Raw genomic sequence first — 17,820 nt, 5'->3', positions numbered from 1 at the left:
ATGTATTTCCTCCTAGTCCTGCTCAAAGCCGCCCGTCGATGGTCTCATGGATGAACGTTCCACCTGCCAACCCGGCTGCCACAAATGCTGCCCTACCCACTTTCTTCTTCCCCAGCCCTGCCACTGGCACTGACACACCAGTGGAAAGGTATGGTCTGCACTTCTGCTGGCTCTATATTTGCCTCCTTTTTCTGCATCTTTATAAAAACAGTCTCCCATGGCAGGTGAATGATTATCTCAAACCAGGAAGTGCAACCGTAGCAATTTTGACAGAATAAAATACCTGTCTGCTTCATCTTGTTTTTCCTTTGAACATCTTCCTTGGTGGAAGGCACACAGTACACTGAGCCAGTGGTCTGTTGGTTAATACAAGAGAGATTTGTTTTGGCTGGTGTCTCTCTCCTTCAGTGTTTCTCTTAAGAGTCTTAAAATACAGATTCTTCCATCTTTGCCAAATCCTAGCCTTGCTGCCTCTGAAATACTTTCTTCCATCTTTACCTTTCTCTATGTTTTCATTCTTTCACTCTTTTCCCCAGCTCTTCTTCCATCCTGTTTCTGCTTCCTTCCATGTTATTTTCTATGTTTTGAAGTATTTTGAGTTTTTTCTTTGAAGGTCTTCACCATCTTAGCTTTTCCCTTCCAATTTAGTAATATTTTCTTTTCTAATTAAAGTAATTTGGTATATGTACAAATTCTTCCTAACACTTGATAAAAAATTCCTATTTCTTATTACTGATTGAATTTTTGAACTATATTATGCTTTGCCTGCTATTGAGTTCATTGCTGACTAGCACATGAAAAAGATTTAACTGTAGCTGAAATTCGAGTTTGTCATAAAAATAAGTGTGCAGAGAGTTGGGAGTATGATATTCAGAAATGCCAACAGTAAGCTGTGAAGCTTCAGCTTTGGCTGTGTGTATGAATTATAAGCCTGTAATGATGCATGTGAGATTGTGTTTAAAGTTTTAGTCATCTCCAAATGTGAATGGAGAGAGAATGCTTGAGACAGTGTCTTTATAATAGTAAAAAGTTGCTATAATTCATAATTTCATTTTTCAGTGTTGCCCACCGAAAAGCAAGAGCAGTTTATCCATGTGAAGCAGAACACAGCTCTGAATTGTCATTTCAGATAGGAGCAATATTTGAAGATGGTAAGTACTGCTTGAGTAAATATAAAGCAATGAAAAACAAATTGACAAAACTGCTAAAATGGCTTTGGATAAAAATACAAGCCTGACTGCTATTCTGCCAACATTGCTGATGGCACACAGTTGGTGATGGAGATATTTTTCTGGTATGAAGAAGCTACTTAACATATCCTTAGCACTGTGAGGCAATGCTTTTGATTTTTGGGTGAATAGACTCTTCCAACTGGTATAATTTTTCAGCATCATTTAAATGTGTTGTAGTACCAAAAAAATGGTAATTCAGTAATAGAAGAGAACACCTTGGCCTGGAAACTGAATTTTTTATAATGTGAACTCTTGTAAAATAACACAGGAGTTTTCCTTTAAAGAAAAAAAAAATTATTTCAGGATTTTCAAGCAAACAGAGTGCCAGGTAAATCAGGTGAACAATGGAGGAAAAAAGTGTTTTTACTGATTTAGATCAAGGTTTGCATTAGTGCGTGCATATACTTGTAGAAAAAGGAATATTCACTGAGGTGTGGAATGAAGGCTTGTGTTTAATGATTTCTATGGATCCAAATATAGCACTACATATGAGCATCCAGAAGGTGATTCCTGTGCTCAAAACTGTGTTCTCAGTGAGCTTCCATGGATCTATCCTTCAGCAAATGCACAGGGACTTCAAACTGAAAGGCTTTTGTTTTTAAATCTTATACCAATGATACTGTAATACAAAATCTAAAGATGCAAAGTGGGAAGCTCAGCAAAATCCTTTTTTATTTTATTTTATTTTATTTTTTAAATAATGTGTATAATAGGATATTCCTGTCCTCTGTCTCCTCTCAAAAAAATAAACAGCAGGCCTGGTCCAAACTTCAGTTCTGCCTTTTTTTTTTTCCCCCCATCATAAAGTGGCCTGGGGTCCCCACTAGGTTCTTCCCTACTAGCACCCACTTTAAAAAATCATTCTTGATGTTTCCTATTAGAGCTGCCTTGCAGGCAAATCATGTCTGAATCAAGTTAGGTGGGAAACCTTTTAAAGATGAATTAGCTAAGTGATTGCTCTTTTTAAGTCCTTAACACTAGCTATTTTAATTTAAGTTTTTAAAAACATGACTGATAGGGCTCTTCAGCAGACATCAAACTGTGTACAGCAAAGACAATCTAGTGCATGGTGGGAAAGATTTGATGTCTGGGAGAGGCATTTCTGCTACAGAACAGCAAGAAAGTCTTTCAGGAAGTAGTTCCTTGTGTGTCATGTTTTTGTGTGAGAGCATTGTTGAGATTCTCTCCTTGTATGAGAACTCAAGAAGTTGTGACAAAGTCCCCATGATTTGGTGCATTGCAGCCTCAGTTGAGTTTTCAACTGGAGAGTTGGATTGCCCCAAAACAAGTGTGGAATCTGACTCTGGCATCTGTGGAGAAATGTTTGAAATGTTCAAAGCTTGAGAAAAAGTTGCATGGATTACATTTGGAAAACCCAGTTGCAGATTTCCAATGGCAAAGCTCACATTTCCTTAAACACATTAGTTTTGATTTGTTCTGCTGTGTCCTGGTTATTTCTCAGGTGTTGTCCTTGCCCTGCAGGGCTCTCACCCTCAGGTAGGCTGTGGATTGGCAGACAAAATGGGAATAGCATGCAAGTAATAAGGCAGTAACTGTATGTAATGGTCATTTCATAACTTTTCCCAGTAGGTTGTGTGATAGATGGCTCTTTTCATGCCAAGTGCAGATCTGTCTCCTTATCTGAAACCTCTGAAATGCCTCAACATGGGCCTTTTCTTTCTGTATCAGGCACCCCTGTGTCTGTGCTGAAATCAGATTGCAGTGAATCAATTCAGGTTCCTTAGTTACTCAATTTAAATTCCCATATGCCCTAATAAAGCCCCCAAATGAAGAATTAAAGTAATAATACATCAATTCTGCAGCTCTACCAATAACCTTAACTATCAAAGTGACAACGCATCAATCAAGTTGACATACAGCTAGTATCAACCATTAAAGTAACTGTTAAATTAATGTCTACTAAAAAGTGCTGCTTCCATTAGTGTTTTATCTGTCTCTCCTTTCTCCACCCGGCCTGTCTCACTTTCTAATCCTGTCTCTCTTTTTTCCCCTTTCTCTTTCCTCTCTTTTCTGCTTTGTTTCCTTTTTCCTGTTTCCTTCCCCGTTCTTGGTCTGTCTCTCTTGGTCCATAGATGTTGATTGCAGTGGTTCTCTCTCACCTGTCATTACTCTGGATGAATCCTTCTGGCTGCTCCAGCCTCAGACAGGATAATGGCATTTAGGGAAGTAGTCTTGCACCTGTCATAGCTGCTAAATGTTATACTGGTGCAAGAAGGTGAGTTTAACCTTTGCTCCCATCTCCATTTTGTGTTTCTAAAATGGGGAAAAAAATCTGTCTCAGTTTGCCAGGGCTAGATTTGCTAATATTTTAAGTTAAGCTTTGCATCATCACCTGATAGGAATCTGTAAGAACCATAGCATTTTCACATTCAGGTGTTTTCAGCACTGCATGTGCATTGTGCTTCCCCAAATCCCACAGTCTTTCCATTAAAGTGCCATAGAATATAAATGCTAAGGCACCATCTGGTAAGTTAAAAAGAAAAGGCAAAGTTTTCTATTTAATTGAATTGTCTAAGAAAATGAATAATGTAATCTGAACAATATCCACTGGATTTTTTTTTTTTTTAATCTTCAATTCAATTTGCCTTAGGCTGTGCCAATATTTTTATTTCCCAGTTGTTACAGGCTATATTATTGACAGCACATAACAATATAATTCAAGTGGTTGGAAATAAAGCTTGAAGAGTTTGCAGCTGGATAAGGGCACATACAGGAAGAAGCAGAGTAAAATCTGAGATTGAGAGAGACATATGCTGGCTGTGTATGTCTGTTGTTGAGGCAGATATTCCCAATAATTAGGGAAAGAATAATCAGACTGCCTGGCACTGGAATTTTGCCAGTCTTGGAGCCAAGTGTTATTAAATTTCTGATTCTTGAAAGAGACTGCTTAAAAGTCAGTAAATGGGAATTTCACTCAGGAGAAGTGTTTCAGATAGGTTAAATGGTGTTTACACAATAAAAATTCCTTGGCAGAACTGCTAGCAGGAAGGCTTCCTGAAAACTTGTCAAGATAGCTCTTATCAAGGCTTTTTACAATTTTTAAAATCCGATTTTAGGGGAGAGAAAACATGAGGAAAACTGAGAGAGCTTTGTTCCCAAGGAAAAGTGGGGCACCCATCATGCTCACCAAGTATAAAAGGATCACAAAAAGCCACATTCACACAGCTCTTGTCATCCCCATCTTTCTCTCCCACTGTAAGAAAGTGCCAGCCTTAGTTAATGTTCCTGGTTTTGACTCCAAGGCACTCTCTGCCCTCTAATTCATGCTGTGGCTCCTGGACTGTCTGTCATTATGGTCCTGACCAATCCAGGATTTACATCAAAGAGAAGTCCCAAAATACTGTATTGCACTGTGTGTGCAAAAGGTTCTTCTGCTGAGGTAAAAATGGAGGTAGAGCTCCTTCTTGGTGCACCTTTCATCTGTGTATTTCAGAGCACTTGGAAACATTCATGGGGAGGAGACCCCCTGACTCCTATCCTGTGTTCTGTCCACAAGATAATTCTGCTTCTCACAACAGAAACAGCAAGTTTTGAAATTTCAAATTCCAGGCTAACCCAAAGCATGAAAAATATTTCTGCATTTCTGTGAACAACTCAACCCACAGGGATTGTTTCAAAAACCCAAAGGGATTTCTAAACACAGAGGGCTTGCAAGTACATTTGGTTGCTTTAATTGAATTTCCTGATGAAAAATTGGCCAGCATTATTGAGTTCTGTGGAAGTGAGTTCTAGTGCTGTAGTGGTTTTAGCAGTGAGATTTCTGTTGCCCTGAGTAATCCTCACTTATGTTGCTTTTTGAGGTTTCTACTCTGATTGACAATCCATGAGAAAGAGAGGCCCTTTTATGCCAGACACCATGCAGTTTAGATGTGCTACCAAAACAGCCAATTTCCACAAAGATGTGGAAATCAGTGTCTGATTCAGTCTTGCTGAAGTTAGTGGCACCCAGCCAATGAACTAATACTGCTGAGGAAGTAAGTCTTGCTCTTATTGTGGTTGAGACCTGTGAAACTTCTGAGCTGCCAGAGCAAAGCAAAGTCTGCTTATGGCATTGGGTCTCTGGGAAGAGGTGCTTGTGAATTTTATGTATTTGCAGTAAGAAAATTGGCAATATCAAAGCTATTTTGTTTGGAGAATACAGAAAAGAGGCAGTGCTGCAAATGCCAAGTTGACCTGGTGGTGTTTCTAGATTAGAAGAAATCAGATCTCACTGCTAGTTCCAAGTCTGTAGGTTTGGCTGGTCCCTTTGTGTTGGGGTGATTGTTCCATAGCACTTGCTGTTGTTGTGATGCTCAGACATCTTCCTTCTCTGCACTTTGCCTCCACAAGTGAGACTGCTGAAAAGGCCTTGCAGCAGGTACTGAGGAATCACTGTCCCCCTCTGAGCTCTCAACTTGGCTGCTATTTGCACTGTACTAAGAGGTGATGGCTTTTAGTGGTGGTTCTGTGCTTGGTCTTGTTGTGCAGTCTTGCTATATGCTCGTTAAATATTGCTGAAAATATTTACTGTTTACTTCTCTGCTCTGTATCTTTTATACTACAAGTGTTTTCTGCTCCTGTCCTGTGCCAACATGAGCCTTAGTCCTGTGGGATGATTGCTCTAGTAATGAGTTGTAGTTTTAAGGCCAAGTGTGTAGTATCTGCAGCAAGGTATTTTTAAATGAGAAAGTGCTAAGAACTGTAATTGTTGTCGACTGAGAAGAAATGACAGAAGGGGGACACTACAGAAGTCTTCTCTTGAGCAGAGTATTTTTTCAGAAATAGGCTGTGTCCTGGCTTTAAGAAGCATGATGTGCATGATGGAGGAATGGGGTTTGTGTGGTTAAGTGGTTTTGATTTTAAAGGAATGCATGCTGGTTTATTCCTTGTGTCCTATTATTGCCAGACAGCTGTGCTCAGAAACCACTCGTATGTTTGTGTGGCTAAGTGGTTTTGATGTTAAAGAAATGCATGCTGTACTTCAGAAATGGATTTGCAAAGAACACAGGATCAGTGGAGCTTAAAGCAGCTTTACTTTTAGATGGCATCTTCATTAATATCATTTGCCTACAGAAGCAGTCAGTGATGTACACAAGTATCTTACCCCTTCTTGCACAAGGTGATTGGACTGGGGGCAGAACCTTCCCTGCTGTGACAATCACCACAGCAGCTGAATGTTAAGCATTACTTTTTGCTGTGTTTTTTTAAAAAAGCACAGATTTCTAGAAATGGTAGCCTTAGGTGTAATTGAGTGATAATTCCTTCTTCAGTCTTCCTAGAGTCTAAAAGAACTGTGTGCCAACAAGTGAGGCCCTGAGCTGTGCAATGTACGTGTGCAATATTTAATTTCCTAAGCCCAGAGCTCAGATGTACCAGCTAAGTCTCATCTTCTGGGGTGAAAATGGTGTTTGCCACTCAAACCCAGCTGCTGGGCCATGAACATGCTGCAGTGTGCAGAGTTCACCATTATCTTATCAAACTTGCTTAGAAAATATTTCTTTGGAAGTTTTCTGTTGTGTTAAACAATGTAATTCAGCATAGTGTGAGCATTTCCTCCCCTGTGTAAATTTTAGGGAAATTTTCATTTCAGTGTCATCCCCTCAGTTTGAACAGGCCCTGGATTTATAGACACTCACATGCCAGTGGTATCCTCTTTCTAATGAAAATTAAGGTTAAGCACCAGAGGATAGGTAGAAATTTCCTACTTCTAGGTTTTCTAGTTGTTTTTCTCCCTAATCTGTCATTTTTTTGGAGTTTGTTTCCTGCAATACAGATGTGCAATGTAGGTATGGGAGACCTCAGGGAGGGGTTTGGCTGGCTGCTGGTGCATTTGCTGGAAATGTAGAATTACAGCTTTTGGAGAGAGGTTTGTGGTGGTGTCAGCCATGCAGTTTCAAATGCATGTGTACTCTGTAATTGTGGAATAGAAATGACAAAGGGAGAGGAGGGCCTGCTAATTACTAATGGTAATATAAGTTACTGTGCGAGCACAGATCCTAAAAGGTAATTGTCTATGCACGTTTTTCCTTTGGAATCTTTTTGTTGAACACATTTATTACAAATATAAGCCCAGCATTTCATGCTGACTCTAAACTATCAGTATCATTTGAAAGCAGTTTTGTTTTTCTGGGTTCTTTGGAGTTATAGCTGCTGCTCCAAGTGTGGTTTCTGAGCACAGCTGTTTGACAATAATAGGACACAAGGAAAAAAGCAGGGAAAGTGATTTTAAGTCCTCAAATTAGGAGCCTTCAGTGCTTTTGGAAGTGAGACTTAACATGTTGCTCTCTCTCAACTGTTATTTTCCTGATATGTAGAAGGCTACAAATATCACATTTCCCAATGTGTTAATGTGTTTTAAATAAAGCACTGACATGGCTGGCAGCATGTTTCAGCATTTGTCTGATGTCTTCCCTAAATACTGTCTGTCTCAGAAGCACTGTGAGGATAAATTAATACAGTAAAGAATGTCGTAGGTTGCTAAAAAGTGTGGGATTTTACAGTTACATAGGTAAATAGGTATCTGTATTATATCCTTAAAAGACACCTCAGAGGGGAATTTGAGGACTTTTTAGTCTGTTTTCCAAGGAAAGGAGGTTTATGGTTCTTTTTTAACTTCCTGTCAAATGTGGTCAACGTATATATACAGGAAGTCAGATTTCATTAGTTCTCTTGCTCACAGAGTAAATTCTGGGGCATTGAGAGTCCAAGCTGAAATACTTCTTATTTTATATTCATGGATACTCTGGCATAAATTTTGGGATCAGCAGTGGTGAACACTTAGGATGGCACAGGGAGCTGTTCTAGCCTTTGCTCTGTGCTTTGTGAATTGGACTGTGTATTTGAATTTTGAGAGGATTTAATCAGAAGAATGATTCAGATTTTGTCCAGTGGTCACTTCTAATAGCTCTATTCTGAAGACTTGATACTTGGAGTGACATCTGGCTCATTTCTATTTCCCCTGTAATCCTTTCCATGCTTACTTTTCATGCCAAGTAAGGTCCTATGCTGGGTTTCTGTGGCTCTGAGCTTCCAGATTCATCACTTCTTCTGAAGATAGGTTTTTCCTCTTGTTTTGCCCCACCTACTGAAAGTGTTTTCCACTGTTTGATATGAATTCTGACTTTCACCCTAAGGCACAGATTTTTCTATTTTATAAATCTGTCCTAAGCTCTGTTAACTATTTCCTTAATGAAGTCTCCTGCACCTAAAAGCTATTTCACCATGTAGGCTTTGCAGAAGTATATTATGAAGTATTTAAGTCAAGTTAATAATCCTCTTTATCTTTCCTAGCCAGATTCTTAAACTGGTCATTGCAGATGATGGGAAGTTTTTATGGATGCTTTGTCTGGTGTCTTGTGGAGCTAAAGCTGAGAAGTACTAATTCAAACATAAAAAGATGCAGTAATTTTCTCTCCTTTTCTTTTGCAGTGCAATTTTCCAGAGAGCCAGGATGGCTAGAAGGCACGTTAAATGGCAAGAGAGGACTTATTCCACAAAATTATGTTCAGTTTTTATAGCTTTGTGCATTGAACGCCAAGAAGGTGTACATGGTATCCATGGATTTTTGTTCTAGTCACTTGTCTCTACTTTTGTGACTGCTTTTAATCAGTGAAGAGCTGGACTATGGATTGAAGATCTTAATCTGTATAAAGACATTAAGTGTTGCCAAATATGAATGACAGAAAAGATTCTTTGAGGGTTGGAATGGGTGGGGGGGCAAGAAAGAGGGATGAAGGGATAGGTTAATTTTTTAATAGGGTGCTTGTTTTTTCAGTTGTAAAGAGCAGTAGTAGTATGTTTGTTTGCAAGATAAATAGCTTTTGAGTCAAGTGTTTGGTTGATCTGTGATTCAACTTAGTGTCCTGAAGATTATGCTTTGATAACCAGCATTTTTAACAGAATGTCAGGTGGTGAGGCACTGGGACAGACTGCCCAGAGAAGCTGTGGCTGCCCCATCCCTGGAAGTGCTCAAGGACAAGTTGGATGGGGCTCTGAGCAACCTGGTCTAGTGGAAGGTGTCCCTGCCCATGGCAGGGGATTGGAACGAAATGATCTTTAAGGTCCCTCCCTATCCAATCCATTCTATGATTTTATGATCATTTTAGGTTTGGAAGATACTGATGGATAAAAAAAAAAAGCTATCATGCTGACAATTAAATTATATTTCAGAGTGGAATAGCCAGTGCAGAACAGACATCAGTAAGTAAAAATAATAGCTATCAAGACATGACATTTTTCAAATGTCTTCAAAGAGCACATTCGTTTATGTTGCGTGTATGATTTCATTTATTTTATAAAGATAAGACACATGAACTTTTATTACAGGCTCCTATATGTCATGGTTCCTTTGCTACTCAAAAAATATCACTGTAAATGAAATAAAATGTTATTTGTTATTTGACTTGTCATTCCTATGTTGCAGAGTATTTTGCTCTGGTTCTGGAAGTTGTGGCATGAAATAATTATTGGCAGCTCTGTGCAGTCAGCCTCGAGCAGGCTCCAAAAGGGATGGGGAGCTTTCCTCACGCAAAATAGGCAACTCTGGGAGCTCAGGCCAAAGGGAAAAGAGAATCTCTGGCTATGATGCTTTTGCATTCTGGAGGATTCCTGCATTTTATCTGTTAGCTGTTTTAGCAGCTTGTTCACCTTACCTTCCTTCCCTCTAATTGTTAACTGTATGGTCTTATTGATGCCTCAAAATTTGTAGACTTTAAAAAAATTTATCACTGCTTTTTCTATTTTTCTCTCCTTCAAGTAAGACAGGATGCAGGAAAGTGTGACAGGATCACATGCTAATACAGGCTCACTTATTTGTTAAATTGGACTCTGGATTTCGAGTCATTTACTCCAGCTCTACTTAGCTTGCAAGTTTTCCTAACAAATGAGATTAGAAAACAAGTTAATGGTTAATGCTGCCTTGGGGTTGGATGGCTTTTTTTCCCCCTGAGGATTTAACTCCATGCCATAAATTTGTTCCTTTGCCTGGACTGCACAGACCACTGGAGTATGCACAAATCATTTCCAGATGGAGCAATGGTGGGCCAAGCCAGTACAGCTCTTCAGCACTGACCCTCATTGCCTGGAGGAGTTTCATTTGGTGAAATCTCCTGCTAGTGGAGCAGTGACTCCCTGCCACAAAGCTTTTAGGCAGTTCTTGTCTTGGCTAAGTGACCCAAGCACTGAAAATGACTTCTGACTGATTTACTCCTTGATTCAGAGTTAAGGAAATAACTGCACCAGTACTTGCAGCAACAGCTTGCAGGTTTCCTGCTCAGAATTGTTCACGTGGCAAAGCTGTGTTCTGGCTGGGTCTCATGTTGCCTGGGCCCACAGCTCTATCAACTCATCTGTGGCCTTAAAGATTCATTCTGGAGGCAGGATGGTATTTGTGTGCCAAACTCAATTTTCATGGCTACCAGTTGGTAGAAAATGTTGAAAGAAGAGGGAGAATATAAATCTTTGGTGTTAACCTTCAGGTGTGGCAGCTAGGTATGCTGGCTTGTCAGATGGTGAAGCTCTGATAATTTAAAGCTTACAAGCTTTGGAAGTTGCTTCCATTTGTTTTGTTGTTGTTTTAAATCTGCAGTGCATGTTTGATCTTGTTCTGGCTGCTGTCCTCCAAAATTCTCAATGTGCTTCTTAGCTCTGGCTCTGTGTGGTGGGACTTTTTTTCCTTATAACTGTTTAAAAAGGCAGATTTATAGAGAAGGAATAATAGTCTTAGTGTCTCTTCCATCCAGTCCTGTGAGCCTGTTTCACCTTTAGGTGAGATGTTTTGAGACTCCTGTTACTCCTGGAGCTACGTAGAATCCAAACAAGAAGAAAACTTTTCTACTGAGAAGTGATACACTAAACAGAGGTAACACTAATCCAAACTTTCTCACGTCCCAGCCGTTGTCTGAAGGCAGTGGTGTGAGCTGAGCCAGATCAGATCTGGCTTTCAGGCTAACCACACTGCCTCTGAGGAATTCACTTGTGGGAACTGCTACCCACCAGATGGGTTTCCACATCAGCCCAGTTACACCAGTGCCAAGTACAGACTTGCACAGCCCAGTAGCCACGGCACAGCTCATTCTTCATCCTCACTGCTGAGCAGAGCTGTAAACGATGCCCTCAGTACTGACTGCTTGCAAGTGGAGATTAAAAACATGCTAAAATTAAAAAAAACCCTAAAATACAAAGAAAGTCAGGCTTTGAGATTACTTGCTTTCCTGAAGTGGCCTTTAGGGCATGCCTCTTGTCTGTCTTGTCCATGGCTTGGTGGATTTTGGAGGAATGCAGTAACGTGCTGTTGAGGCAGGAAGGAGGACAGGGAGTCCATTCTGGAAAAAGCTGGTTACAGGATCCTTCTCTTGGCCTGGCAGCAGGAGTGGCCATTCTTCATGGGTGTGGCCTCTGTCCTCCTTCATGGAACTGCTCTCCTGTCACAGCTGTGGGCACAGAGGAAGTGATTGATCCTTGCCTGGGTTCCCTGCCCTTGCTCTGTGCTGGTTGCACACTTGTCAGTTTTCAAAAGCTGAGGCTGCTGGTAGTGAATGCATGACATGGGCTGAAAATTAGAGTGTGAATTAGGAAAAAAACCCAAATATGCTTTTTATGCAAAATGATATTGGCCTTGCCATCACTGTGGGGCCAGAGATTGAATCCCTCAGCCTGGGGATTAAGGTTAAATGTGTTTGCTGAATAATTAATGGCCAAGCTGAGACTCCTGCCTAACTGGGCTCAGCAGAAATTTATAGCCTGTTAGTCACTGGCCAGGGTGCAACACTTCCACTCTGCTGGGTGAAAAGCCCTGGGGTTTTCAGGCTGCTGAAGGTTGTTAAGTGTTGTCCCAGCTGATCTTCATGGCAGGTTTCCTTCTGATGTTGTCTTTTATGAAGAGTGAAAGAAAAATCTCATTAGCTGATTTATCTGTCCTGTAATGAAAATACATGTTCCTGTCACACTGCTTGCGGCTTTTGCTACCCAAGTTTCTGTAATTGTGTCACAGAAGAGACTTGGGCAGAAACTTGCCTTCTTTACTGCTGTTCCTTGTTCTCTTAACCCATTTGACAATTCTTACCTGGTTTGCAGTTTAAGGAGAAAAGCTGACAGAAGGCCTGTGTAGGCTGTAAATGCACCAGTGCTAAACTGGGTTTCACTGAAAGTCTTCACTGGAGTTTCACCTCTTCAGCTGAATGCCTTGGACATTGTTTTCTACATCAGAGTCCTACAGTCTGCCCTCATCTGTCCTTGCACTAGCCACAGGTAAGTGCCAAATAAACTTCACCCTGTCAACATCTACAATTAAAGTAAGAACACCTCCAAAACTTTATGGCAGGGCATGGTTTACCAAGCAAAATCTGTGACAGGAAAGGGTGTTTTTTCCACTCCTTTCTTAATAATATTGTGCTCCTCATGAACTCCCAGTCTCTGCAGATACCTGAGTGCCCCAGCTTGAGGTCAGGTTACAAGTTTCATTATGGTTTTAAGTAGTGATAGCATTGTCTTATTTCTAGAACAGCATATGACAGATGCATCTGCTTGTAAACATATGGGAAATTTTTCTTAACACTGCTGATCCCCTACTATTCTTTCCTTTTGACAATTCAGCAAAGAGAAAGCAGGTGCAAGGATTTTTTGGCAATAAAAAAGTTTATGCAATTTGTTATTAAAAGACCAAAACGCAATTAAATGGTGGTCTTTGGCCACGGACCAGGCTTTGTGCAGAACTTGGTGAGAGAGTGCCCAGAATAAGCCAAGATAGTTAGAAGAAGAAATAAAACTCCTGCTATCTTACTGTAATTACAACTGGAAACGGTCTGACCCTGAGAAGGCAGGGTCAATGGGGAGACCTTGTGTATATAAAATAGCATTTCTCTCAGGGCAAGAGAGATTCACTAACTTTGGCCAATGGGAAGAGCAGCTGGAGGTTAACAAAAACTGGAGCCCAGACTACTCTGCCCTGCTGAAGGTTTGTTTCTTCCAGTGGGATGTAGCTTGTGCCCAGAAGAGTGTCAGCACATTGTCTGTCAGGCACAGGGACCCAGTGCAGTGAACCACATTCCAGTGTTGGACATTCCCTGTCTTACAGCCCGAGGAGCTGCTCCCTGGCTGGAGCCACCACAGGTACAGCAACACCCAGAGCTGACAGAGATTGCTGGAACCAACACTCCAGCTGTCTGAAGAAAGATTTGACACTGCATTTTAAGTTACTCTATGTTGAAGTGTTCATGTCCAGGTTAAATGGGGTTCTGAGCACCTGGTCCAGTGGCAGGAGTCCCTGCCCATGGCTGGAGGTTGGAACTGGATGATCTTTAAGGTCCCTTCCAACCCAACCCACTCTCTGGTTCTGTATTGCTCCTACAGGAGCAGAAGGCTTGTCTCTAAGGATATCACTGCACCAGCAGCTAGCTGAGATTAAAATGCAAGAAATACTTGCAATCAAACCATTTTAATTCATGTATATTTGTACAATTTGTATAAAAAAAAAAAGAAAAATAGGTACTTGCAGACATTAACATAAAGACCAAACAATATTTTCTATTTATTTAAAAAGCTTTAAACATACAGAAGCAAACCCCTAATTATAAATGCATCATTATGCATAGATTTTACTGTTTACACCATACTGCTGGCTGCTTTTATTTTTCATCCAGGAATCTATTTAAACTCCAAAAATTCTTAAACATTTCTCTGAGCTTCCTGGCCTCAGAACTGCTGTCTCTCTTATCAAGTCATTGACCTCCAGCTGAAAACATTGCTCTAAAAAAAGTCAAATCTTTAATAAACAATTAAAAGTGCATTAACTGTAGAATTTTTTTAATTTCATAAATGTTTAAACAAGTCAGTGAAAAACACCACCCTGTGAATTAGCTTTTTGCATGATTGATTGTAAAGTATCTTTTTAATAAGATTTTGATATTGCAAACTTTAGTCTTTTCTATTTTACTCTGTGCAACTGCTCAGTCACACAGTGTGTAGTATTCCTGAAATACCCACTGCAGTACATTACACTATTTTACATTTTAACTGTGTATACAATTCTCTTGCTGCATATCCCTGTTCCTTCTTACAACAAAATAATTTAGCTCAATGAACAAAAGCCCACTTTCTAAAAGCTGTTATAGTTTGTCTTGTATTTTGCAGGAGACAAATGCCTATTTCATTCTAAACAAATTCAAAAGAATGTAATGAACTTCCTGGTAGCTAAAAACTAGGGCTGGGTTTTGTGTTTTTTTTTTTTTTTTCTTTTTTCTGTACACAGATTTAGATTAAAAAAAGTGATGGCTATTCTGCTTAAGTGTCCTTGATAAGAGAATACTGCCTCTTACAACATCTATATCCAATTGTATCTATTACTTCAATGATCTCTAGCAAAAAAATAATAATCAATGAATGGTTTCATAAACAACAGGTGATTAAAGTAAAGGATTTATTATAATCTGCTTACAGTTGTTTGCAAAGACAGACATACGTTTTTGCATAAAGATATAAATTGCTTTTTAAAACTAATTTAGTGTGTTTAATTATATGAAGTTTCTGTGAATTATGAATTGTACCAAACCAAGATTAAAAGTAATAAGGTACAAAAATAGGAGCAAACAGACAACAATTTGGACTGGGACAGGCATTTAACAGTGAAGTGTAGAATATGGCTTTGCTATTTTAGTCAAGCAAAGTTACTCTGAGACAGAAAAGGAGGCAGTAACTTTGTTAATATAAAAAGCTGCTGCAGACTGTATTCACCCAGAACCTGGCTTTGAAATCTTCTATTTTAGACTTTTTTAAAAAAAAAGTAAATTAAAAGATGGATGTATGACTGTGTCTTTACTGTAAACAACCAGTCTGCATGCTGTATATCTCACGTTGGAAGTTTGGCTTTCATATTGCTGTGCAGGTCAGTATTGAAAGATCTGCCTATGAATTAGACTTCCAAAATGCAAATAATATATGTATCTATATATTTATATATAAAAAACCTCTCTGAATACAGTCTTTACAGATTACCCATTGCATAAGGCAGGTGTCATTTAAAAAGACAAGTAGCGCTGACTGTCCTCAGTGCACCACAGTGCACCTCCAAATTTGGGTTCAGAAAGGGTGTAGAATTCTTAATTCGACCACCATTGACAAGAAATGCTACATTCCGACCGGCCAAGGGACACACTAGAGCTCAAAAATACCAGTGGCACCCAGAGAGAACACTACAGATTAGGACTCTGAAAAACTATTCTATTTAAACATGAGCATATGGTAGCAACAGTTGAGCCTCAGAAAAGTTCACCTGTCCTCTATTCTACTCCAAAATCTTGTAGTTGCTTATAAATTGTGAAATAGTGAAAATCACCTCAAAAATTCTTTTCCTTGCAGTCTTATTCTAGAGAAAACATTTTTGAGACAAAATCAGACCAACTGAGTCGAACTTGTAGTGTGAACATTTGTCCTCTTGGATGTATTCTGATTATTACAAAAATGCTTACAAAATTACAGATGCTTTTAGTTTATCACTAAAAATTCTACTCAGCTTATCTGCCCTTATCATCCCTCACCATCCCTCTCACCAGTACAAATCTCTTTGATATACTTACTGTAATGATCTGCATGTTCCCTTCAGCATAACCAGAAATCGCTCTCCCCCATCTGAAATAATAATCTGACCTTTGAAGATGTTTCATAGATCCAGTATTCAAAGGAAAAAAAAATGAAAAAACAAAACCAAAAATAAAACCAAACAATCTGGGAAACCTTAGTAAAAAAAGGAAAATCATTCAACATGATGCTCACCCCCATTCCCCTGAGAGAGAAAGGGAATAGAGGGCACGAACTCACTAGATCATTAAGCTGGCAAAAGCTTTGGAGAGAGACCATAATTTGTCTTGTTAAATGAAACCTTGGTAAAGTGGCAAACACAAAAATGTGTAGTTTCCTACAGATACATGAAGCAGGAGTTCTAAGGTGTGCTCAAGCCACATACGCTTGCAGGAGAGACAAAAGGGGAGGAAAAGAGAGAGAAAAAGAAAGGCTTAAAACACAACTGAAAAGGTTAAGCGTGGTTATTTACAACAGATACTGTAGGATGGTAAATTAGATATGATGCTAAAAAAGGCACAGCTTTCCCTTTCTTAAATACACTGTAAACGGTTCATTATGCATGCAGAACATTTCACTTTACAAAAAAATTACCTTGTTTGTTTAGACAAAGATAGTACTTAAATAGTCTCCAGCAAAATAGAGTTCTTTCAAAAATACTTTCCCGTTCATCCTATTAACCATTAAAGATTTTTTGTCTCATTTACAAAAGTTCCTTACACCTTATTTCAGGTCCTTCACAATTTATACATACAGCAATGTACAGTACAGCAAAAGACTGCAAAAAATTATTTGTAAAGCCAGCACAATAGATACTATAAATTGATACCAGGGCATTTGTTTTTCACATCTTATCCTTTTGAATTAAATAGTAAATGGACACTTAACACAGTGTATATCATCTATGATGGGATAACATGGGATAACAAATGCCACAGGTGGGGATAACAGTATTCCACACCAAATGTTCTGTTATTACTTTACACGTTAGGGTTTGTGTGTGTGTATATATGTGTGTATATATATATATAGTTTTTGTTTGGTTTTTTTATTTTTTTTTTACAAGAAAAGAATATTAATGCCCCATATTGACTTTACGTTTTATGTGCAAACCAAGGGTAAGCTTTAAAAAGTTCTCATTAGTTCTCGAACCCTTTTAAAACAAGCAAACAATACCAGAAACTACATGGCATATTTAAAACTCCATCTGTTAAAATATCAAAATCAAAGAGTTATTGACTAGATATGGCTTTTCATCCAGAGGAACAGGAACATTTTCTAAGTGTTTTAGGGTTATGGGGTAATTTCCAAACATCTAGGTCTTGCCAAATCCAAGTCAACTGCTTTTCATTCCCCCAAACCCTTTGTATGATTTTAGACTATTCAGAGACTGCTGAACAAGTGTAAAGAGCATGTTTAAAATATGGTTTCTTGGGTCCTTCATGGGTGTGGAATAACACAGGGAAACTTAAGGCAAAGTTCTTCCATTTAAGACATTTTCTATCACTTCCTGTGAAAGTACAGGGGCTTGGCATTCCCGGATTCCACCTTTGGTAGCTGGTCACTGATGATTTCCACCAGCATGGCTGGAAACTCTACTTTCAGTGCCTGAGACTCTCGGAAGGTGTAGAAGCAGAATTCCAATAAGTCACTAACAAGCTGAAAATACAGAAAGAAGCAGTTTTTAGGAAAAACACCAAGATTTTTGCATGCAAACAACAGCTTACTGATAATTGATTATTTCCAAGAAACAACATCTTACTCTGACCTGACAGTCCATTTACAGGGGTTATAAAGCAAACAAAAGAACCCAAATGCCAAAGGGCTACTTGACTCATTAAAAATCAGCAAACCAGGAAAACCCAAGAGACCACAGATTTGATTTTTCAGCCTAGCTGCACTTTTCCTTTCACTAACAGCAATTGGCCACCATGAAAACCCCAGGCCTACAAAAATAAAGCATTCTGCCCAGAGGGAAAAGATCAGCCATAAACTATTGTATCTCTCAGCTTCAGCT

The 17,820-nt window shown here is 39.2% G+C and overlaps 2 protein-coding genes across 7 annotated transcripts in view; one reads left to right on the top strand and one right to left on the bottom strand.

The window, feature by feature from the left end:
* ARHGAP10 (Rho GTPase activating protein 10) overlaps positions 1 to 9,633 on the top strand; it is a 135,623-nt gene extending 125,990 nt beyond the window's left edge. For both annotated transcript variants that reach the window (XM_056490805.1, XM_056490807.1), the window contains 3 exons: positions 17 to 148; positions 1,060 to 1,151; positions 8,661 to 9,633. In XM_056490805.1, the coding sequence (XP_056346780.1) occupies positions 17 to 148; positions 1,060 to 1,151; positions 8,661 to 8,749 (313 nt within the window). In that variant the 3' untranslated portion in view covers positions 8,750 to 9,633. The remainder of the gene's footprint in view (positions 1 to 16; positions 149 to 1,059; positions 1,152 to 8,660) is intronic.
* A 4,101-nt stretch (positions 9,634 to 13,734) lies between these two features.
* Positions 13,735 to 17,820, bottom strand: part of NR3C2 (nuclear receptor subfamily 3 group C member 2) — a 183,672-nt gene continuing 179,586 nt past the window's right edge. For all 5 annotated transcript variants that reach the window (XM_056490794.1, XM_056490797.1, XM_056490795.1 and 2 more), the window contains one exon: positions 13,735 to 17,462. In XM_056490794.1, coding sequence (XP_056346769.1) covers positions 17,307 to 17,462 — 156 coding nt within the window. In that variant the 3' untranslated portion in view covers positions 13,735 to 17,306. The remainder of the gene's footprint in view (positions 17,463 to 17,820) is intronic.

Source organism: Oenanthe melanoleuca, chromosome 4 (assembly GCF_029582105.1).
Source record: "Oenanthe melanoleuca isolate GR-GAL-2019-014 chromosome 4, OMel1.0, whole genome shotgun sequence".
NCBI classification, from domain to species: Eukaryota; Metazoa; Chordata; class Aves; order Passeriformes; family Muscicapidae; genus Oenanthe; species Oenanthe melanoleuca.
The sequence above is the reverse complement of the archived record's forward strand: the minus strand, read 5'-3'. Positions and strand labels throughout refer to the sequence as shown.